Source organism: Lissotriton helveticus, chromosome 3_1 (assembly GCF_964261635.1).
Source record: "Lissotriton helveticus chromosome 3_1, aLisHel1.1, whole genome shotgun sequence".
Lineage (NCBI taxonomy): Eukaryota > Metazoa > Chordata > Amphibia > Caudata > Salamandridae > Lissotriton > Lissotriton helveticus.
Window position 1 is genome coordinate 575,203,159 of NC_136061.1, and position 20,586 is coordinate 575,223,744.

The 20,586-nt window shown below is 45.9% G+C and overlaps 1 protein-coding gene across 1 annotated transcript in view; it reads right to left on the reverse strand.

Annotated features, from left to right (window-relative positions):
- The window catches only part of LOC144822714 (voltage-gated delayed rectifier potassium channel KCNH8-like), a 1,606,123-nt gene that overhangs the window by 1,129,864 nt on the left and 455,673 nt on the right, over positions 1 to 20,586 (reverse strand). Inside the window, exon 2 of the mRNA XM_078680531.1 lies at positions 2,515 to 2,748. Within this exon, the coding sequence (XP_078536657.1) occupies positions 2,515 to 2,748 (234 nt within the window). The remainder of the gene's footprint in view (positions 1 to 2,514; positions 2,749 to 20,586) is intronic.

Consider the following 20,586-nt stretch of genomic DNA (forward strand, 5'->3'; position numbering starts at 1 on the left):
TTGCATATTTTCAACCTCAGCATTCTGTTATGGGGCAAAGGTTACATTGGAAAACCTATTCTTTCTCACATGGGCATGCAACTAGGTGCAACGCCTAGTACTCAAGATATGCTCCTCGGTTGAGAAGACATTAGAACACAATTACATTGACCTTTTACAATTCTGGCAGACAAGAGGCCTGTCATGGGTGGGCGGATTGCAGTGGTCAAGATGACCCTACTCCCCAAAGTTCTTTATGTCATTCAGAACCTTCCCATACCGCCCCCTTCCTCCAACAGCTCTTATGCAAACTGCAACAAATGATTAAAGCCTTCGTTCGGAGAGGCAGGAAACCCTGCATGGCTTAAGTGGCAGAAGTAGGCCTTGGTATACCCAATCTCTCCAACTACTATCTAGCAGCTTAATTGGGAAACCTGCTGGAGGCGGGCCTTCCTCTGAAAAACACTGTGTATTATCAATCAAATTATAGCAGGGGTAAACATTGTCCAACAGCTGCCTTAGAATCATCGTCCTTGGGGTGTCTACTCCTCCCCTGTCATAACAGCCACAATGGAGGCCTGGGACAAGGTCTCCGTCTCTGGGGGCTTGTCCTCACATTCCATCCAACTCACTCCCATTATTGGCAACCTTATTTTCACCCGTGGTGACGGGTGGCGAATGCCTGTCATGGCAAAAGAATCAGTGACTTTGATAATCACAATGGGTGATGAACTTTGAGCAAATCAAAGCTAGCTATGGGTATCCTGAGATGGAGAGATGGAGATACACTCATATGAGATATTGACCCACCCCACGATTTGCCCTCAGCCAATAAACCCCTCATCCCTTTTGAGAGTCGCTGGTCACTAAGAAGTAAAATAAACTAACGATACCTGAAATATAGACGTTTCTCAACCAAACACCTTTCATCATCAAAACCCCATCCCAAACCCAGTGGGAAATAGAGCTGGAGCACACCTTCATCACAAGGAATCGTCAGGTATCCTCTACAGAACCCACTCCTCAGCCTACAGTGCAGTAGGGAAAGAGACAGTATTAAAAATGACTCATTACTGGTATTAAACTCCTGCATGGGTGGCGAGGTGAAAGTCCTCTACCACAGAGGGATGCGTACGCAACTGTGGGGGCTCTGGTACATTAACCCTCCATCTATGGTGATGCCCCTAACTTTAACAATGCTGGTGGCGGTGCTGAAAGACATAATTGAAAACTTCAATATAGACATACCATGCTTCCCCAGCTACATCCTTCTTGAGCTCCAAAATAAAGAAACCGTCCAATGATGCTCAAACAAAGGAAACGCTATCACTCTCATCCTATGCACAGCTAAACAGGTCATCACAAGTAGACAGGCATGGAAAAAACTTCAAACCATGTACACTGGCTACACAAACTATGAGGCCTCATAGATATGGAGAAAATGATGGCCACAGTTGAGAACAAACACCACATATTTGACAAAATGTATGTCCTCTGTATAACGTTCCTGTCACAAGAATTTAAGGAGTTACTCGTCCTATCTACGCGTTCCGAGGCGCTCCATGACTGACATCCGCACAGACCATGTCCTAGTGAGTGGTGGACTCACATCATCCAGAGACTTCCCAGAGTGTGCCTGGTCCCTTAGAGTGCATTAACTCTATTGACTATGCCCCGGTGGGGATAATTCCATCCATTGTTTACCCTTGTTATTCCACCATATCCAAGTTCTTCTTCCCTGTTACCAATACTCTGCCGCCCCATAACACAATCCCATCACACTCCCATAACATAATTAGATTACTCTCTCTATTCAACCCTCATTAAACAATGGTCATAGGTGAGTGTATGCATTAATTTGTTAAATGTAAATAAACAGATTTGAAATATAAAACCCATCTCCTGACGGTTAGTGGCAAATTACAATTTGCAATATACTTTCTTTATGCTTTTTCTGGATTTGGAAATAATTTCCTTTTCAAGAAATGAATTTCTCTACACCATTGTTCATCAGCTGTGGCCTATATTTCCAGGTCTTTGGTCCCCAAGTCAATGAAGGGTGTGTCTGAAGCTTTCCAGCTCATGGCTATCATCCATTTGCCTGTACGAAGGCTGAATTAAAAATGTGCTTCTGGCTCTCAATCCTATCTGTCTGCCACCTTCGAAACCAGGGTCTCCGCTGCCTAACAAAAAGAAGCAAGCCCACCCCTTTTATATAACGCAAAAACCTACATCTCTTGAGAAATATTAGAAAATCCCATAAGGAATTCCAAGGTAGGGAAAGAAAGAGCTACTGCGTACTGCTATGTACATGTCACTCCTCCCATAAGCTATGTTTAAAAGCCATCTTCAATTTAGACTCATTTCATCTACTTGCCCTTGGGTATCGAATGTAGATCTTGCAAACACAAAAGAGCCACTGGAAGTATAAAGTCATTCAGTCAGACCCCGGCATGAAACTAGAAGTGTCCTTCCTTCACTTCACTTCGACAGAGAGGGACACATCTGAATGAACGCTACCAGAATCGTACTCACCGCTCTTCTTGTAGAGATGGATCTCAGTCTTGAACTCGCGCTTCTCATCCAAGGCCTTCTGAATCTGCACCTTGAGTTGCTCGCTGGTGTCCAAGCCATAGAGGAACTTGCAGGCACAGCTCTTCTGCATAACCTCCGCTCGGGCAAAGCCAGTAAGTTCACAGAACCCGTCGGAGCAGTAGACAATGGGGAACAGGTTGAGCACCTGAGCATTTCCCAGGACAAAGTTACTGTCTGCAAAAGAAATAAGAAAAACAGAAGTGTTGTAAATGTTGCAACTGCCATAGATGATGGAGCTTCTCATTTATTGAAACTTTGTTTCAAAAATGCTTTTTGTTGAGTTGAGACTATCTAGGGAATACCTCTAGCAGGTTAGTCATGCGAGATTAAATATTTGCCCTGAATATGAGCTGCTGTGAAAAGCTTTCACGTTCCGTTGATGTTTGCCCTGTTTGTCATCTAAGCGTTCAACTCATTCGGCAGCGCCCTGATCAACAATGCTACAAAGATCGGACAAACCCACAATTTATGTGGAAAAACCGGACTTCAATGCAGCCTGTAGAGATGTGTCGCATGCTACACACCTCGCAGCACCACAACCCAGGCGGCAGCGCTATCCTTCATTTTAAACACCTTGCAAAGACTTAGACATTGGGCAGCACCACTATCCCTTGAGTTACACAGCCCATTAGAGACCCATGCATTTGACTTCAGCCATCCATCACAATACACATCTCACAGTAACTCAGACCTCAGACAGCAAATCTCTCCATCATAGTTCACCCCTCACAGAGACCATCACCTCAGCAGCAGAGGTTTCCTCATTATATGACCTCATATGTTCCTTCCTCAGAGAGCAGGATTATCTTATGGTAGACACCTGTGATGCTCGACTCACACCAAATGACAGCCTAGAGAGCAGAGATACCGCTCATGTTACAGAGAGATATGCCTTGTGTTAGACGAGCAACAGAGGTCCACTCTTCAGACAGCAAACCACCCCGCCCCCATCCTGGTACCCAGCTTGCAAAGACCTATCCTGCAGGCAGCAGCCCCTATCCCTATGGGCGCCCACCAGGCCCGGTTCTAGCGGGTGGGCCGGGTGGGCCCGGCCCACCCAAAGATGAGCCTGGCCCACCCAAACAGGAGCCTTGGCCCTCGCAGTGAGGGCTTGAAGGCAGGCGCAACGCGCAGGTCGTGTGTGTCAGCCCGGGGAGACAGCTTCCCGGGCGCACACACACACAGACAGTTTAAGATTATCGCAGCCGCACCAAAGTACTTAACAGGTCTTTAAAAGACCATTAACATGTTAATTAGGCTTTGTTTACTTTTTTCACCCCTTCATCTCTGCATGGTGAAAGGGGACAAATCCTCTATGCAACGCAGCGGAAAAGTGGTCTGTTTATTCCTAGTCACCCCCTGAACCCTGCAGCTGCTTATCACATAAGGCTGTGACACAAAATATAACTAATGGAGTAGGTAAGAGAATGTGTTACAAAAAAAAATCTTTTTAAAATCTGCACAGGCCCAGCAGGACGCATACTTCGTATGTGCTTCATTTAAACAGTTTTTATCATTTCATCATAGCTGATGCTGGTCAACAATAAAACAATACAAAATGGCAATGTCCAGATAAAGTTGGTGATTAATGATCCTGCTTTAGAGCAATCGTTTGTCTGTTAGTATTTTTTTAATGCAGACGCACTGTATTTTATGTGGATAGCTCAGTGGGTTACTGCCTTTGTCACAGAGATCCTTGTGTTACTTCAGAAGTTACAATCCTAACAAAAGGCAGTGAACAATGAACTGCCACCAAAGAGCTGCAAACAAACATGAATGGTATAATTAGAACTTCGCTTTTTTTTGTTTTGTGATATAGTTAGAACTTCCCTAGTCTTTTCATTATTCTAATGTTGCTAAAATGAGTATGTTTGGGCAGATATACATTTTTATCAGTAAAGCTGACCCCCATGGAATACTCTTTAAATCCTAAGGTTGTGTTTCCCCAGACCAAACCCTCTTAAAATATACTACACCAGAATGGATGACCTATGATTCCTACACCTTGTAATCCTCATTGCCTTATGTGACATTCCCTGTAGACTGATTTACATACCTGCATGATTCATTGTCTCTGTAAGTGTGTGCGTGGTGTAAAGTACTGACACACACTACATTGATATGGGCAGCGTTATACAACAAATTAAATGCATATGAGAGAGGGGATACGTAAACATGAGGGGCGCTGGTGGAGGGTGCCAGTGAGGGAATCCGAGGAGGAGGTAGTGGGAGGGGCTATGGAGCGATGAGGGGCACTGTTGGAGGATGACAGTGAGGGAATCCGAGGAAGAGGTCATGGGGTGGAGGGGGAAGCTAGGGAGAGATGAGGGGCACTGGTAGAGGGTGGTAGTGAGGGAGTCTAAGGAGGAGGTCATGAGGGGGATGGGCTACAGAGAGATGAGGGGCGCTGGTGGAGGGTGGCAGTGAGGGAATCCGAAGAGGAGGTCATGGGGTGGAGGGGGAGCTAGGGAGAGATGAGGGGCACCGGTGGATAGTGGTATTGAGGGAGTCTGATGAGGAGGTCACGAGGGGGAGGGGCTACAGAGAGACGAGGGGCACTGGGGGAGGGTGGCAGTGAGGGAATCCGAGGAGGAGGTCATAAAGGGGAGGGGCTATGGGGAGATGAGGTGCACTTGTGGCGTGTGGCAGTGAGGGAATCCGAGGAAGAGGTCAATAGGGGGGCATGGACGGATGAGGTACACTGTTGGAAGGTGGTAGTAAAGGTATTTATGAAGAAAGAGGTTTTTGGTGCAGCGCCCAAAAAGACTTTTGCATCAGCGCTGAAGCCGGCCCTGTCATGGCCTTTCTGTTTTTGTTTATTTAATTAGCAGTCGGGCCATATGGGCCACTGTGGAACATACTTTAAAGTGCGTGCTAATTATATTTATTGCTCTATTCAATGTTTTAAGTATGAAGGTGATTTTACTAATGTTTTTAACGGGAGATGGTGCCTGACATGGAGCGGGGCCCAAGGTCATCTTTGAGATACGGTGCACTGCAGAGGAATAGTGGCTAATCAAGCTTGTAAGGGAGTGCGTTGAAGAGTCCGTGGTCAGGTGGAGGTAGTATTGAAGAGGGATTCTCCCTGAAGGCTCACACAGAGGGAGCCCGAGAAGTGTCACTTGCCTGATACTCCCACCTCAGAAACCTCCTCTTCCCATCAAAGGAACATTACATAGAAAAAACACTTTTTGTGAGTGATAACATTAAAAAGAGATTTGGAAAAGAGTGAGTTTTACTGGGCCTTGTAAGACTAAGAAGAGGTAAAGGAGGGCCCTGAAGCAGGCCTGCCTAGACATATATGCGACAAATCGAGCCCGCCGTGGCCCACCCAAATGCGTCCTTGGCCCACCCAATTAAAAGTTCCTGGAGCCGGGCCTGGCGCCCACCTCATAGACACCGTGACCTCGAACAGCAGAGCCATGCATCATGTGACGTGCACAGACCTCAGACACAGCACATTGCTGATCATATTGCTGACCATGGGCCTCCCTCTCAGAGGCCAGAGCTCTAGTGATCAAGTGTAATTAATATAACCTGATTGGGCGAATTTGCTTTAAAACTGTCAAACTTCAAAATCAATATATGTTATATATATATATATATATATATATATATATATATATATATATATATATATATATATATATATATATATATATATATATATATATATATATATATATATATATATACATATATATCTCATTAAACATACATATTATAAAGTCTATGAAATAGCAATCAAACTCTGAGATGTATTTACATACTTTGCCCCTACTTTAGATTCTCTCATGCAGAGCAATGCTACATAAGCAGATCAAATGACGTAACTCCCAGAAGCCCCTTCTCTAGGAGCAGCCTCTTCATCGGGTGCTGCCCTTCCAAGCTGAGGAACGGGGCTGGCTGTTCAAGGAACCCAGTGCGTTCCCCGACAGCCGAGCATGAACACACACTGGCAGATTTTGTTTCTGCCCGCTTTCATTTTAATTTGGTTGTTAACAAGCATGTATTTGATCTTTTTGAACCAATGTTAATAAAAAACAGATGATCGGCTTGGTTAAAATATGCTGCAGCTTACTTCAAGCACTCAGTGCTGCAATTACCACTAAACCCATTATCTGACTGCCGGCGGCCTGGACCCAGAGGAAGAAGGGGGCATATGCAAGGGAGGGTTCTGCTGATGACGATTGTAACGTGGTGACGATGATGACGTGGGCAATAGGGTGACCAACCGTCCGTAAATTTCACGGACAGTCCGTAATTTCGGCCGTCTGTCCGTTGTCCGTGAAGGGTTTTTTAACGGACGCCATTTGTCCGTAATTTTAACTGGTCACACAGCTGGCCCCCACCTCCCTTCTTGACTCTAATGCTGCTGAGGTCGGGTGTAACAGACTCCGATGCTGTATGAAAGCTCAGATACCCAGCAGCACTGGAGAGGCACAGCTGGATAGTAACCCTCACACCTTCAGCCCTTTATGAGCTGTTAAGAGGTGCTTGAAGGTGACTGAGAGGCGGGGGGGGGGGGGGCTGCAGCTTCTGGAGCAGGGGCATCTATTCAGATGCAAACACCCCTGAATGCATCTTGTATCTGCAATTGGTGTGAGACATTCCCCCTTTCTGCCCAGGGCCCCAAACATCCTAGAACCGGCCGAGGCAGCACTTGGTTCTCTTCACAGAGCTTAATTAGTCACTAAATTGTAAACAAACCTCGATTCTTCAAACATGCAGTCTATATTGTAATGAAATAAAGAAATGGCACAATCGCACCCACACTGATTAACAAAGTATGGAGGACAATTAGTTAAATCAGTTCTCTTGGAGTATCTCCTTTCAGTACTGTACATCAGTGTGGGGGGGTGAGGGGGGCAAAATTAACATTTTGGAAACCCAGGCTGTCTTCTCATTGTCTTGTCTAGGAGGGGGTGTGGAGCCCTCCCCACCCTGGAAGAGACCGAGATGGTACTAGAATACTGCATGCCCACCCCTGTGCCCACCCTGGTGGATGCTGTTCCCCCCATGTGGTGGCTCCTGCCCCCCCCGCCCCCGCCGGTGATGGCTCCTGTCCTCCCCTGTGATGGATCCTGTCTCGGCTTCTTTGCGAGTCCTGGGATGGCTTCTGCAGCGAGGGTGAAGTTCTTGATGGGTGGGCGAGTGAGTAAGTGAAGGGATGGCTGGATGAATTAGTGAAAGGGTGAATGGATGAATGAAGGATTGATTAGATGGATTGATTAGATGGATAATGGGAGAGGATGGATGGATTGATGAGTGAGTGGAAGGATGGAAGAGAGAAAAGGGAAATAGCTGGATGTATTGGTGGAAGGGTAGCTGGATGGGTAAAAGGGTGGATGGATGAGTGAAAGGATGGATGAGTGAAAAGGTGGATGATTAGTGGGTGGATGGATTAGTGAAATGATGGATGGATTGATGAATTGATAAGTGCAAGGGAAAATGGATGGACGGATGAGTGAAAGGGTGGATGTAAGGATGGATGAGTGAGTGAAAGGGAAGTTAGATGGACAACATGATGAAAAGATGAGTGAAGGAGTGAAAGGATAAATGGATAAGAGAAAGGATGGATGAGTGATAGGGTCAATGGATGGATTCATGAGCGGATGGATGAATGGGTGGGTGAGTGGATGATGGAAGGAAGGATTGCTAAGTGAAAGAGTCGATGGAGAGAGAAGGGGAGGATGATGGATGACTGAAAGGGTGGATGGGTGGAAGAATGAGTGACTGGGTGGATGGATGAGTAAGTGAAAGGATGGCTGGATGGGTGAAAGGGTAAATGGCTGGATGGATGAGTGAATGGATGGATGGGTAGAAGAGTGGATGGATGAGCGTTCAGATGGATAGGGTGAAAGGGTGGATGGATGGATAATGGGTGTATGAGTGATAGGATGGATGAAGGGATGGATGAGTGAAATGATAGATGGAAGGATACATGATGGATAGCTTTGCAAATGGCTGAATATGTTTAGATATGGCTGGGCTTACTTATATACTATTGCGCGACCTCTGATGTGTCTGTAAAACGTATCCAATTGTCCTGAAGTTTTGTCCTGAATTTTGACCTCCTGTCCTGAATTTGTGTCCTGAATTTTGACCCTTTGTCCTGAATTTTTACACTCACCGTCCTGAATTTGCACCAATGCCAGTTGGTCACCCTAGTGGGCAATACCACGTCGCCGAAGCAATTGGGAAATCGGGGTTAAAGAGTAACGTGCTAAAACAGAACAGGTAGCGCTAAGCTGAAGGCCAACTACGTGTTTCTGGTTACTCAATAGGCAGAGCAGTGCCGAGACTATTCTGGGAAATGGTGCCCATCGGGTGTGCAATGGAGCACATTGATATGCACATAACCTGCTTGCACCCTTGGTGCCACTATGTTTACTCCCACGGATTATACATTCTGGGTTCTGGCTTTTTTTACGTTCTTGCAGTGCATCAGTGTCTGCAATCAATGGCTGAAAGAGGACTCATTTGCACAATGAAAACAAAATGTTCCGTCCTTCCTTTTGCCCCTTTCACATGTTCCCTACATATTTACTTCCACACACTCCCGTCTACGTAGTCCCCTCTTTTGTAAATTCGCCCACTCAGCCCCCGCCTCCCAATCTCTTCCATTTTAATTTCATTTTCTTCTTACCCAACTCTCAACATTTCCGTTCTACTCCCTGCACCTTAAATCTGAAGGAGATCAGAGGTGAAACCTTGCTAATATTAAAAAATAAACACAAAATGAACATGAAATTAAACAAACTATCCTGTATTGCTGCTTCATCATTGTATCAGATAAGCGCCATGTCCTTTAGCTCATGCTCATTCTGTTAAATGAGAGTGCCCATGTCAGAGCCAAGACATGAAGCGGCCTGGCACCCGAGGCGAGGATTTGAAATGTTCCCTTGTTAGTCCAAAACTGTGTACTCATTTTGATACTCTCTGAAGGTCGTCTGCACCCACCACCATGAGCTCTCCCAGCTCCAGCATACACCATAGTGAAACTCCACAGGATGCGTCTGATTGTAGAAGTTTCTGTTCTCCCTTACCACAGAAGCTGCTGTTGCAACATGTAGTAGAAAGTACAAGCTTTGCTTTTGGGTGTCCCGCTTGAACTCTCTGAAGTACCCTCAGAAGCTATGTGACGACAATCCCTATGGGTACTCCAAGGTTTTTTTTCGAACCCCATTGAGAGACCCACAAAGAGACAGCTGAAAGAGGCCGGATGATTTGAAGAGTGAGCTTAAATAAAGAGCTCCAAAAGGGTTTAAATGCTGAAGAAGAGTGATACAGCAATGAAAAGAAGGAAGAGCAGCCCCAGAAGTGGAGGCGAAGAGGGAATACAATCCATGTCGCTGAATGCAAGCATAAAATAGTTTTAACCTGTGCTTTAAGAGGATGGTCAACTAAACCTCTGGGGTCCTCACTCACTACCAAGGAACAGGCATCAAAGACTTGAGTAAAGGTCTGAGTAAAAGTTTCAAGGGTGCAGCCAATAGCTACTGCAGTGAATGCTTTAGAGGACAAGTAGATGCCCTTAGTTGATTATCAAAAGAAAACAGCTGTGAGGCAACTGAAGTAGCAATTTAGATCAGATAGAGTCTGTCACTTAAAAGGATGGCTGGTGTTGCATGGCACCACCCAAGAAGTACTTGACTAAAACATTTTGAAACAATGCACTTGAAAATGTAACTTCGCCCGCAAACTGAAAGGAGAAATTCTGCCTCATTCATGTGCTTCCAGATGATCCCCATCTAGCCCCTGATAATACTCTGATGCTGAATGTAGGACAGTGAGACCCGCAGTGTCCAGGACCAAGTAGTATTCTGAAACCCAAAGATTTAATGGCAATACTTAACAAAGGCGTAATACTGGTGTTAATCAATGGACATGAAATTGTATCATTACCTACATTTAAAAGGTAAGAAGAGTATAATCTTGAGAGACTTTGGCAATGAATACCTCTCGCTCAGAATCAAGGCAGGACAAGTTGCAAAAGATCGAATGACTTAAGGATTTATAAAGGAAAACACATCCCAAAGGGATCCTGAAAGCCTTGTCTCAATGAATGCAGAAAATTAAATTCAGCCCAAACATTTTAAAACAAGCATTGGCAATGCCAATAAGTCTGGCTGTAAAGGAATGCTGCATAGTAATGTGAAGTACTACATGTAAATAGCACAGCAATAAATATGTATTTGTGTGGAAGCCGGCAGTGTTGCTCTCACTATCCCTTGCAGATATCAAATTTGAATCAGATGATGTAAAATATTTAGTTTAAAAGGAATGGAAGTTATGGTGAAAGCATTCTCTCATTCCCCCTATTTTCGTTCCCTGGCAGCCTTTGTTATGTACCCCAAGGTAAATGTAGAGCAGGTGCTGTTTCACGTATGTTCCTGAGGGTTAAGTCATACAATGGTCTCCTTTGGAGGCTAACATTGGCAGCCACTGGCATGTTGTTTTGCCGCTCTCAAGACTGTGAGCCATCTAGTGGTTAGAGACTCCTTCCTCACAGTTAATCACTAGCTTAACATATTTGTTCCCTTATTTGTCCCCTTCTAGGGAGTTTTTAACACCCTGTCTGCAGGGTGATGTGATTTTAATGTGAGTATGTCAGATTCAGTTAACTAAGGGAAAACTATCCACTACAGGGGTTATTCATCAACATTTCGCACATGCACTCATACGACGCAAAGTGACGCAAAGCATTACCTCAATTTACTTCCCATTGAAAAAGGCCCGCTGGGGCAGCACACAAGTTGCACAGCACTACAGGAGCACACATGTTAATCATAGAAAAACTACGCCTGCCTAAATAAAACTTTAAACTTGGGCCTGCTGAAACTCATTTCAGCAGCTTTTCTGTTTGTGGACCTTTGTATTCTTTGAAACAAACATTCTGTGTCAATGAAGCAAGTGGAGTTATGTGCCAGCCGCACACTCTGAGTGGAAATCCTGCAGTGATGTTACCAGAGGAAACCAGCAATGCCAATTAGACTAGAAAAGCGGCAAGGCAGTGGAGAAGAAAGGGGAAAATACAGCTTTGTCCTTTAAGTACCACAGCTACAAATAGCCCAATAGCATACAGCAAAAAACACACCCTATCTTGTTCGACGATATGAATACATCTCAGCATACCTATTTATTAATTTATTTTATTTGAAGTAGCACCAATAAGAATGAATGTAGCAGCCTTATAGATGCTTTGGTGCCTTCGGAGATATTATAAACATCAAACATTGACAGAAAAAGATCAACCTTTAACAACACCGACAGTTATCAATTAACAAGAGTAGTGTGCACAGTGTGGAGGAAATGCAGTCAGGGTGTGAATTAACAAGCATACATATAGTGAGTCTAACACCTATCCTGAAGCAGAGATAGCTACAAAAACACAAAAGAGCCCCAAGGCTGACCTTTAAAATGGTAAAATAGTTCAGTTTTACTCAAAGAGTAAAAATATGTTTCACAATTCAGCAGCCAACTGACCTGACCTCACATTGTCACTTGTGAAGGGGCATGGATAGTTTGAACCTCTCTGTTCGCACTTACTTATTAAACATTGCTAAGAAGACAGTGATGGCTTCATCCTAAACTTTTGCTTGCTTAGTACATGGGCATTCATAATGACTACTGTATGGCATAAATCACAAACTCTATTTCTTGCGGTGTTACCAATAAAACTCAAAGTCACATATTTATTGAGGTCAAAAGATTAAAAGGAAAAAACATCCCACTATGAATCAAACTGCATACATTTCTACTGGTGCAATTTTGCTCCGACACAGGTACTGACCAGAATAATGATGGCATGGTACCAGAACTTTGCTATCTTTTAATAATCCTTTCCTTTTTATAATCCTTTTCCTACAGATGAAAGTAGGAAACAACTATAAAAAGATAGCATAGATGGAGAACTTTAATATGATTAGAAAGCAGTCTAGTGCAAAACCATTGTAGTTTATACTTTATATGCTCTCTCCAGATGTCTTTATTTAGGTAGTCCTATTCTCGAATTCAACCAGGAGAGATGATCTTTGGAGACTGTAGTGGTTGGCATATTAAAGGTCTAATGTAACAAAGATGGCTCATCATGAAAAATGTGTATACTTTTGTATACTTTTTAAATTGTTATTTCCTTTGGATTTGTATATTTAATTGAAGGTTTACTTTTAAATCTTCGTTGAAACTTTTTAAGCCTTTATTCTTAAAATATGATTGTTTATCACACCAATCTACACTGGACTTGGTGTGTGAAATAAAATTCCAAGACGCAGAATTTGCCTTAGGCAATATTAAGTTATGAAAAAGTTTTATATATGATAACACTTCATGTGCATGTATTTAAACAGTTTTGCTTAATCAAATAATTAAAAGTGTCCCTATACTTATATGGTCTCTCCAGATGTCTTTAATTAGGTAGTTCTATTCTCGAACCCAACAAGGAGAGATGATCTTTGGAGATAGTAGTGGTTGGCATATTAAAGGTCTAATGTAATAAAGAAGGCTAATAATGGAAAATGTATAAGCTTTTTAAATTGTTCATTCTTTCCTTTGGATTTTGGACATTTAATTGCAGTTTATTTTAAAATTTTCTTTGAAACTTTTTAAGACCTTTATTCTTAAAATATGGTTGGCTATCACATCAATCTGCAATGGACTTGGCGAGTGAAATAAAATTCCAAGATGCAGGAGTTGCCTTAGGCAATATTAAGTTTTGAATACCTTTTATATATGATAAGCCTTTTGCATGCATGTATATTTAAAGAGTTTTGCTTAATGAAGTAATTAATAATATCCCTATGCAAAATAGTGTTGCCAGAATGTTATCTGACATAAATATTGAGGGCTTGATTAACAAAAGACCTCCGCAATCATGGAAGAGGCCATGGAGTCGTGGGGGAGTCTCCGCACTCGGGTCGGAAGCTGCACCATGAGAATTCTCACTGCAAAGATTTCGCCCCGAGTACGACTACCCCACAACGACGGGGGCTCCGCCATGAGCGTGGAGGCTCTTTGTGAACCAGGCCCTGAGTCATTAATATAGTTTAGAAACTTATCATGTCATTGTAGTCAATTAAAAAAATTGCCATACAATAGGCTGATATTTTTTAAAGAATATTTGTTTTACAGTAAATTCTGTTATAGAACCAACAATTACATTTGCACCATCAGGACGATATATTGATAAGTGAAAAGAATACTTGTGAATGGCCACTCAGTAAAACTTTGTTGACAAATTTCGTTTCATCAGTACAAATATACATAATCCGGCCTCAGGATTCAACCTTGCCTACAAAGTTACATTTTTCTGTTGTGCACTTTCAACTCATTTAGCTAATTTACAACTGTGAGTTTGGTAATCTCTTCAAGCTGACCCACCTGGAACCTTTGGTGAAATTCAAAGCTTTGGGCCACCGTCTAACTCCACTACCCATATATCATGCTGAATTGGCGTGCAGTGATCCACTCACTTTCTTTCAGTTTGTATTGTGGTAATGGTGAAACCAAAATCATATTGAACCACTTTGGAAAATTTACAGTAGGACTGGGAGCACGCTGGACAATGACCAGCACTGTGATTGAGCTCTCATCTGCCGTACATGCCTCATACACTAGTTTGTGAGTGATGCTTCATTTCTCTCCAGTACCACCAGTGCCTGACAATCTCACATGAATCCACATACTAGGACTTTCTATAAATTATACCAACTTTCATATATAATAGAATGCTAAAATAATGCTTTTGCCACATTGTATTGCACAAAGTAGTACACAACAATTAGCAGTTTATGTATTTCCTAACTTAGAATCAATGGTGGAACGAAAAATGATGCTCCCGCAGAATGTGAAGAGGAGGCCCTAACTCCCCAGTATCTCACAGACATTCATTGGTTCAAGGCTGAATGCCCCCCCCCCCCCCCCGGCACCTCAGGGGCTAAACACATGTGCTCATCCTAAGCTGTCTCACTCCGAGGGCTTTACTAAGAGATGGAGCTGTACAAGCATAAAAGACAACAATAAAATCTATCTTAACAGAGAAAACTGCAAGAGCACAAGAAAGAAGAGCATGAGTAGCACCATTTGAAATACACTGTAGCTGGGTGAAAAAATAATACAAATGAAGAATTTCAGTAGACTTGAGGAGCAGGTGGTATTTTGACAAATTATGGAGAGTCGTGATATAAACAAAAGCAGGACCTCTTTCAGCTTTCTTTTAAAGGTCAGTCAAAGATCCCAAAGAAGAAGATTCTAGACTTTGGGACTCAGAGCTGAGAAAGACTGGTTCGGTGTATGTTTTCCTGAAGAGTGGAGTCTCCAGGATTATCAAGTTAGAGTTTCTCAGATGGTATCGCCGACAGAATTGGAGCAATCTTTCTGCCAGGAAGATGGGAGTGCCAGATTAGAGACTTTTGTGGACCAAGCGAGCAGTTTTAAACAAGTTCTTAGCCTACAATAGTAGGTAGTTTAGCTTTACATCAGAATATTTTCTTCTTTAGAGATGTTTTCTGACACGCATATAATATCCTAAATATCATTAGTACAAATATTGTCCAACCAGGCGCAAACTTTCTGTTATTAACTTATTTGGGGAAATGATTTTATAAATTATATTTAAGAAAGAATATATATGTAAAATAATATTCTGATACCAAAGTTCTGATGGCATACCACCAGTTTAGGGAGGTTAAACTGGATGCAGGTAAAGCATCGAATTTCAAATGGAAGACAGGCCTGCAGCTCAGAAGAGCGTAAGGCTGTATTGATGTATATATATTTTTTTTTTGGTAACATTTTTATTTGTAGTTTGAGAAAAGTAAAACAACACATGCAGGTTACCGAGGTGTCATACAGGCCACAAGGCGCAAGGAGCTTTAGGAGGCAACATAAGCATAACGGAACCCATAAGCATGTCTCAGGACTCAATGACCAGTTCCGGGCATCTGTCTGTGGGTCCGTGCGTTGGAAAGTGCAAGTAGGAGTCTGACCCTCCCGCGGTCCGTCATAGAAGACTCGCACAGGCGTTGGCCTCGTCTATATGTACCTCAGTAAACCATGAACCATAAATGAAAGAAACTCCCCCCCTTCCTCCCTCCCCCTGCCCCCATGGCGGCGACTACATTCACACCAGCATACATTCCATCCATATCACTGAACCTGAAACAGGTGCACTGACCGCAGAGATGCAGGACAAACAGCGGATGGTAGGCCTTTAGAGAGGAATGTGACCAGGGGACCCCACTGAAACTGGAAATTTTTGAAATTATCGAGGAAGATGTCCGCCATTCTTTCCATGCTTAGACGCCTCCAGAGTCTAGCGTGCCACAGTGAGACTGCCGGTGCCTCCCTCTTTTTCCATGCAGCAGCCAGTGTAATCTTGGCAGCTCCAATACAAAGCCACAAGATTTTCTTGTCTGCCCGCGTCTGATGTTCTAGGCCGGGGTCACGCAGGCCCAATAAGACTGAGGCCATAGAGTCCTCAATAGGATATTGAAGAATGTCCCTGATGTGCGAGAGGATCTCCTCCCAATATGGCCGAATCACTGGGCAGTCCCACCAGATATGCTGGAAATCCCCGAGGAGCCCACATCCCCTCCAACATTTGTCGGAGACGGCCGGATAATAGCGGTGGAGCCTGGTAGGACACAAGTACCATTGCATCAGTGTCTTGAGGTGAGCTTCCCTTAGATGGAGCGAGTGGTTAAATGCCGTCAGGTCCCGCCACAGCGCCGACCATTCACTGTCGGAGATATCTCTCCCTATCATTTCTTCCCAATGCTCCATATATCGTGGCCTGGGCGATACCGCTGATTTAAGCAGGAGCTGGTATAGGAACGAGATGACGCCCTTCATGACGGACGTCCGCAATATAAAGGCCTCGAACGGCGATGGAGGTCTCGTGGCCGCCTCCAGCATACCCGGTGACGTGGCCCAATGGAGCAACTGTACATGGCGATATCGGTCAGACTGGGGGATCCCATAATCCCTCATGCAGTTAGCGAACGTAAGGGGTTCCTGACCATGGAACAGGTGAGTCAACGCTCTGCAGCCTCCCATTCTCCAAGCGTCAAAAGCCCCCTCCCGAGACGCCGGGGGAAAGCCGGGTTAAAGTGCACAGGGGTGAACGGCGAGGGGAACGTAGTCCAGCGGTCGTCCGAGGCCAGGGTATCCCACACCTTTAGCGTGGTTCCCGTAGGAGTACTAATATAGGCGTTCAGGGGGCGGTCTTTCTTTGGCTTCCACGCCAGGTCCCAAATTGACCTGCCCGCCACACTCCGGTCCATATGAAGCCAATGTTTTTCAGACTTTTGCTGTGACCACTCCACCAGGACCCTCAATTGCGCCGCTTTATAATAAAGCTGCATGTCCGGCAGCCCCACGCCACCCTCGGCTTTCGTCCGACGCAGTACTGAAAAGGACAGACGTGCACGGCCTCCTTGCCATACAAATCGCAGGATCTGCGTCCTGAGACGCCAAAGTAGTCACCGTCTAATGGTATGAGCAAGGCCTGAAATAAATACAGGAATTTAGGGAGGAGGACCATCTTTACAGCGTGGATCCTACCCAGCCATGACAGGAACTTAGGTTTCCATCTCTCCAGTTCGGCTCGAGTCTTCGCTAGCACGGGAGGGAAGTTGGCTGAGAATAGTTTGTCCACAGTCTGAGTCAAGTGGACCCCCAGATAGACAATTGAGGTATCGGCCCAGGCCAGAGGCGTCAGAGGGCGCACTCGTTCCATCTCTGAGCGTGAGAGAGTAAGATTCAAGATATGTGACTTGCTATAGTTCACCTTGAATTCGGCCACCTCTTCATATTGCCGCAAAACCTCCGTTATGCACGGTAATGAGCTTTCTGGGTCCGCCACGGAGAAGAGAATGTCGTCCGCGAAGAGCGTGATTTTATGTTGCTCCCCTGTGAACGGAATGCCCCGGATCCCTTCCCGCTCCCGCACTGCCACAGCTAAGGGTTCAATGCTGAGCGCGAACAGGAGCGGTGAAAGAGGACAACCCTGTCTAGTGCCTCTAGAGTGCGGAAAAAACGCCGACATGTGACCATTCACAGCTACGCGAGAGCGAGGGTTGGAAAAGTTAGCCCTCACCATGGTGATAAACCTCTCCGAGAAGCCAAAGGCTACCATCGTATGAAACAGGAAGCTCCAATCCACACGATCGAAAGCCTTTTCGGCATCCAGCCCCGCCAGAACCGCCGGTATGTGGAACCGGTTGGCTTTTTCTATTAGATGTACCACCCTGCGCGTATTATCATGGGTTTGACGCCCCTTGATAAATCCAGACTGGTCAGGCTGAATAATCGCCGGCATCAGATCCTGCAACCTATGCGCTAGGATCGCCGAATATAGTTTAGCATCGATGTTGAGGAGTGCTATGGGGCGATACGAAGCACACCGGGTGGGGTCTTTCCCCGGCTTCGGCAGGACCGTGATCACCGCCTCCGCCAAGGAGCCGGACGAAGATCCAGACTCCGCCATGTCATTGAAGAGGGATACCAAGAAATCGCATATGTCAGCGGCGTATGTTTTATAAAAAGAGGCAGTAAAGCCGTCTGGCCCAGGTGCCTTGTGTAGTTTTAACCTCTTGATAGCCTCTAGTACCTCTTCCCTGACAATCGGCCCCCCCAGCAACTCATTCCATTCTTTGGATATCTGGGGCAGGGGTAAACGCCGCAAATATTCCTTCTGCACATCCACATGTAACCTGTCCCCCGTGTAGAGGTCCGCATAGAAGCGGCCAAAGGTGGCTGCTTTCGCCTCATCCCTATGCTGCTCCTCACCCGTAGCGTCCCGAATCCCCCCGATGTACTCATGTTCCCGCCTGTCCCTCAACTGACGAGCCAGGTGCCGTCCCACCTTGTTCCCACTACAGTAGGATTGCCGACCCAGCCGCAACATCGTCAGTTCGGTCCTATTGTTGTAGTGTGCTCTCAACTTCCCCCGGACCGCGGTCAGGGGTCGTAGGGTCACCCTCGAGGGCCTGAGCTTATGAGCCTGTTGAAGGCTCGCTAGTTCGGATTCTAAGTCCTCTCGGTCCTTGCGCCGCAACCTGTTGAGGTTAGCATTGAGGCCCAGGCACGTGCCCCTGACAGACGCCTTAAAGGCGTCCCATGTATTGGACCACGAGGTGTCGGACGCGGGATTAAGTTAAAAAAACTCTCTGATGGCCCTCCGCAACGCCTTATTAGAGGCGTCATCTCTCAACACAGAGGCCGGGAAATACCATTTCCGATGACCATCTCCGGACGACAACCAACGAAGGCTAAGCACCAGCAGACTGTGGTCAGACACTGAAAGTGGAAGAATGGTGGCATCGACAACGTCCCCCCTAAGGGCCTGGCTAAGGAAAATGTGGTCCAATCGTGAGTAGGAGTGGTGTACATGCGAAAAAAAGGTGTAGTCCCGAGTGGTAGGATGGAAAAAGCACCAGCCATCAACCAGCCCCAGCTCCCCCACCAACTGCTGCGAGGAAGCAGAGAACACCCCCGTGTCAGCTCTATGGGACCCAGAACTATCCAAATCCTTGTCCCACACCAGGTTAAAGTCCCCCAGGAGGAACAAGTGGCCTTCAGCAAAGTCACCCACTCTCTGTAATAGACCTTGTAGAAACTGATTTGAACCGCATTGGGCATATAAGTCACCACAAACGTACTCAGCCGCCCCAGGACCAGACCTTTCACCATCAACCAGCGACCATCCTTATCACTGCGCATATCAATGGGTTGGAAGTGCAGCGCAGCGCGGAACATGAGCGCCACCCCCCTATGTTTTGTGGATGCAGATGCCCTGTATAGAAGTGGGTATGCCCTATGTCGAAGGCGCAACTCGTCCTTGCGTGCCAAATGGGTTTCTTGGAGCCCCACTATATCCAACTGATGTTCATTCATATACTTCCATATTTTCTGTCGCTTCTGTGGCGAATTCAAGCCCTTAATATTCCAAGACGCTATACTAACAGGCATATCGGTCCCAGAAAAACAAAGCTTTCAGTAGGCATTTCCATAACCTTCCCCTAGCAGACGAGAGCCCACCCGCACATTGATTGTCAGCCTCCAAGAACTCTAACACCCCTACTTCATGTTCCACGCACTCCCCCAACACCCCCCCCATATCGCCATACATGCCACAAACCACTCATGTCGCCGCCATCGCATTCTCCTGCACCCTCCCCCATGTTCCCCCCCGCCCCCATCCGCAACCCCCCCCAACAGGAACCCAATAAGAAACAGCTCAAGATGTCACATCTAAGAACACAACCCTCCCAACTCCAAAACCCGCCCCCCCCCACCCACTCCCCCCAACAGAAGAACAAAAGTAAACCTATCCAGGCACTAAACCTGAGTCGGGTAGTCATCAGTTCCAGTAGACCGTAGTTCGTCTGGCCCCTCTGGACTGATACTGGAGCAGGGGAATCAACCTAGTGATCCCCAGGCCACGGTCCGGGGTGTCTTCTCCAAAAAGTACAATCGAACCCCCAGAACCTCAGGGCTAGAGCCCCTCCGACGTCGTTCAGCGAAACAGGGGTCAGGCTGCTCCAGAGCTTGCTTGAGAATCAGCCATCGTTGCGGAAGCCACCTAAGCCACCGCCGCACCCCTCTCCTGCACGCTGGTCGTGCGATCCGGTCGTCGTCCCCCCGGGGAGGCGCCAACTCTATGCCAAGAGGAGGAGCGATGTCGTCTCCGCGGCGACGATCCACGGGCCTCCTGGGACGGCGCGACGTCCTCAAGACCCAGAAGATCCCGTGCCACCTGCAGGGAGCTGATCTGTGCTAGCCTATTCTGCCAGCGAAAGATGATGCGAAAAGGATGTCCCCAGGAGTAGGAGATATTGCGTTCCCGCAGGAAGGCGGTCACAGGACGAAAGCTTCTCCGTTTCTGAAGCGTCGATGCCGCCAGGTCCTGGTAGAGCTGCGGGCGATGGTCCCGAAATTGCAGAGTGGAGATGGTTCTAGCTTTCCGCAGGATACGTTCCTTCAACTGAAAGTCATGCACACAAACGA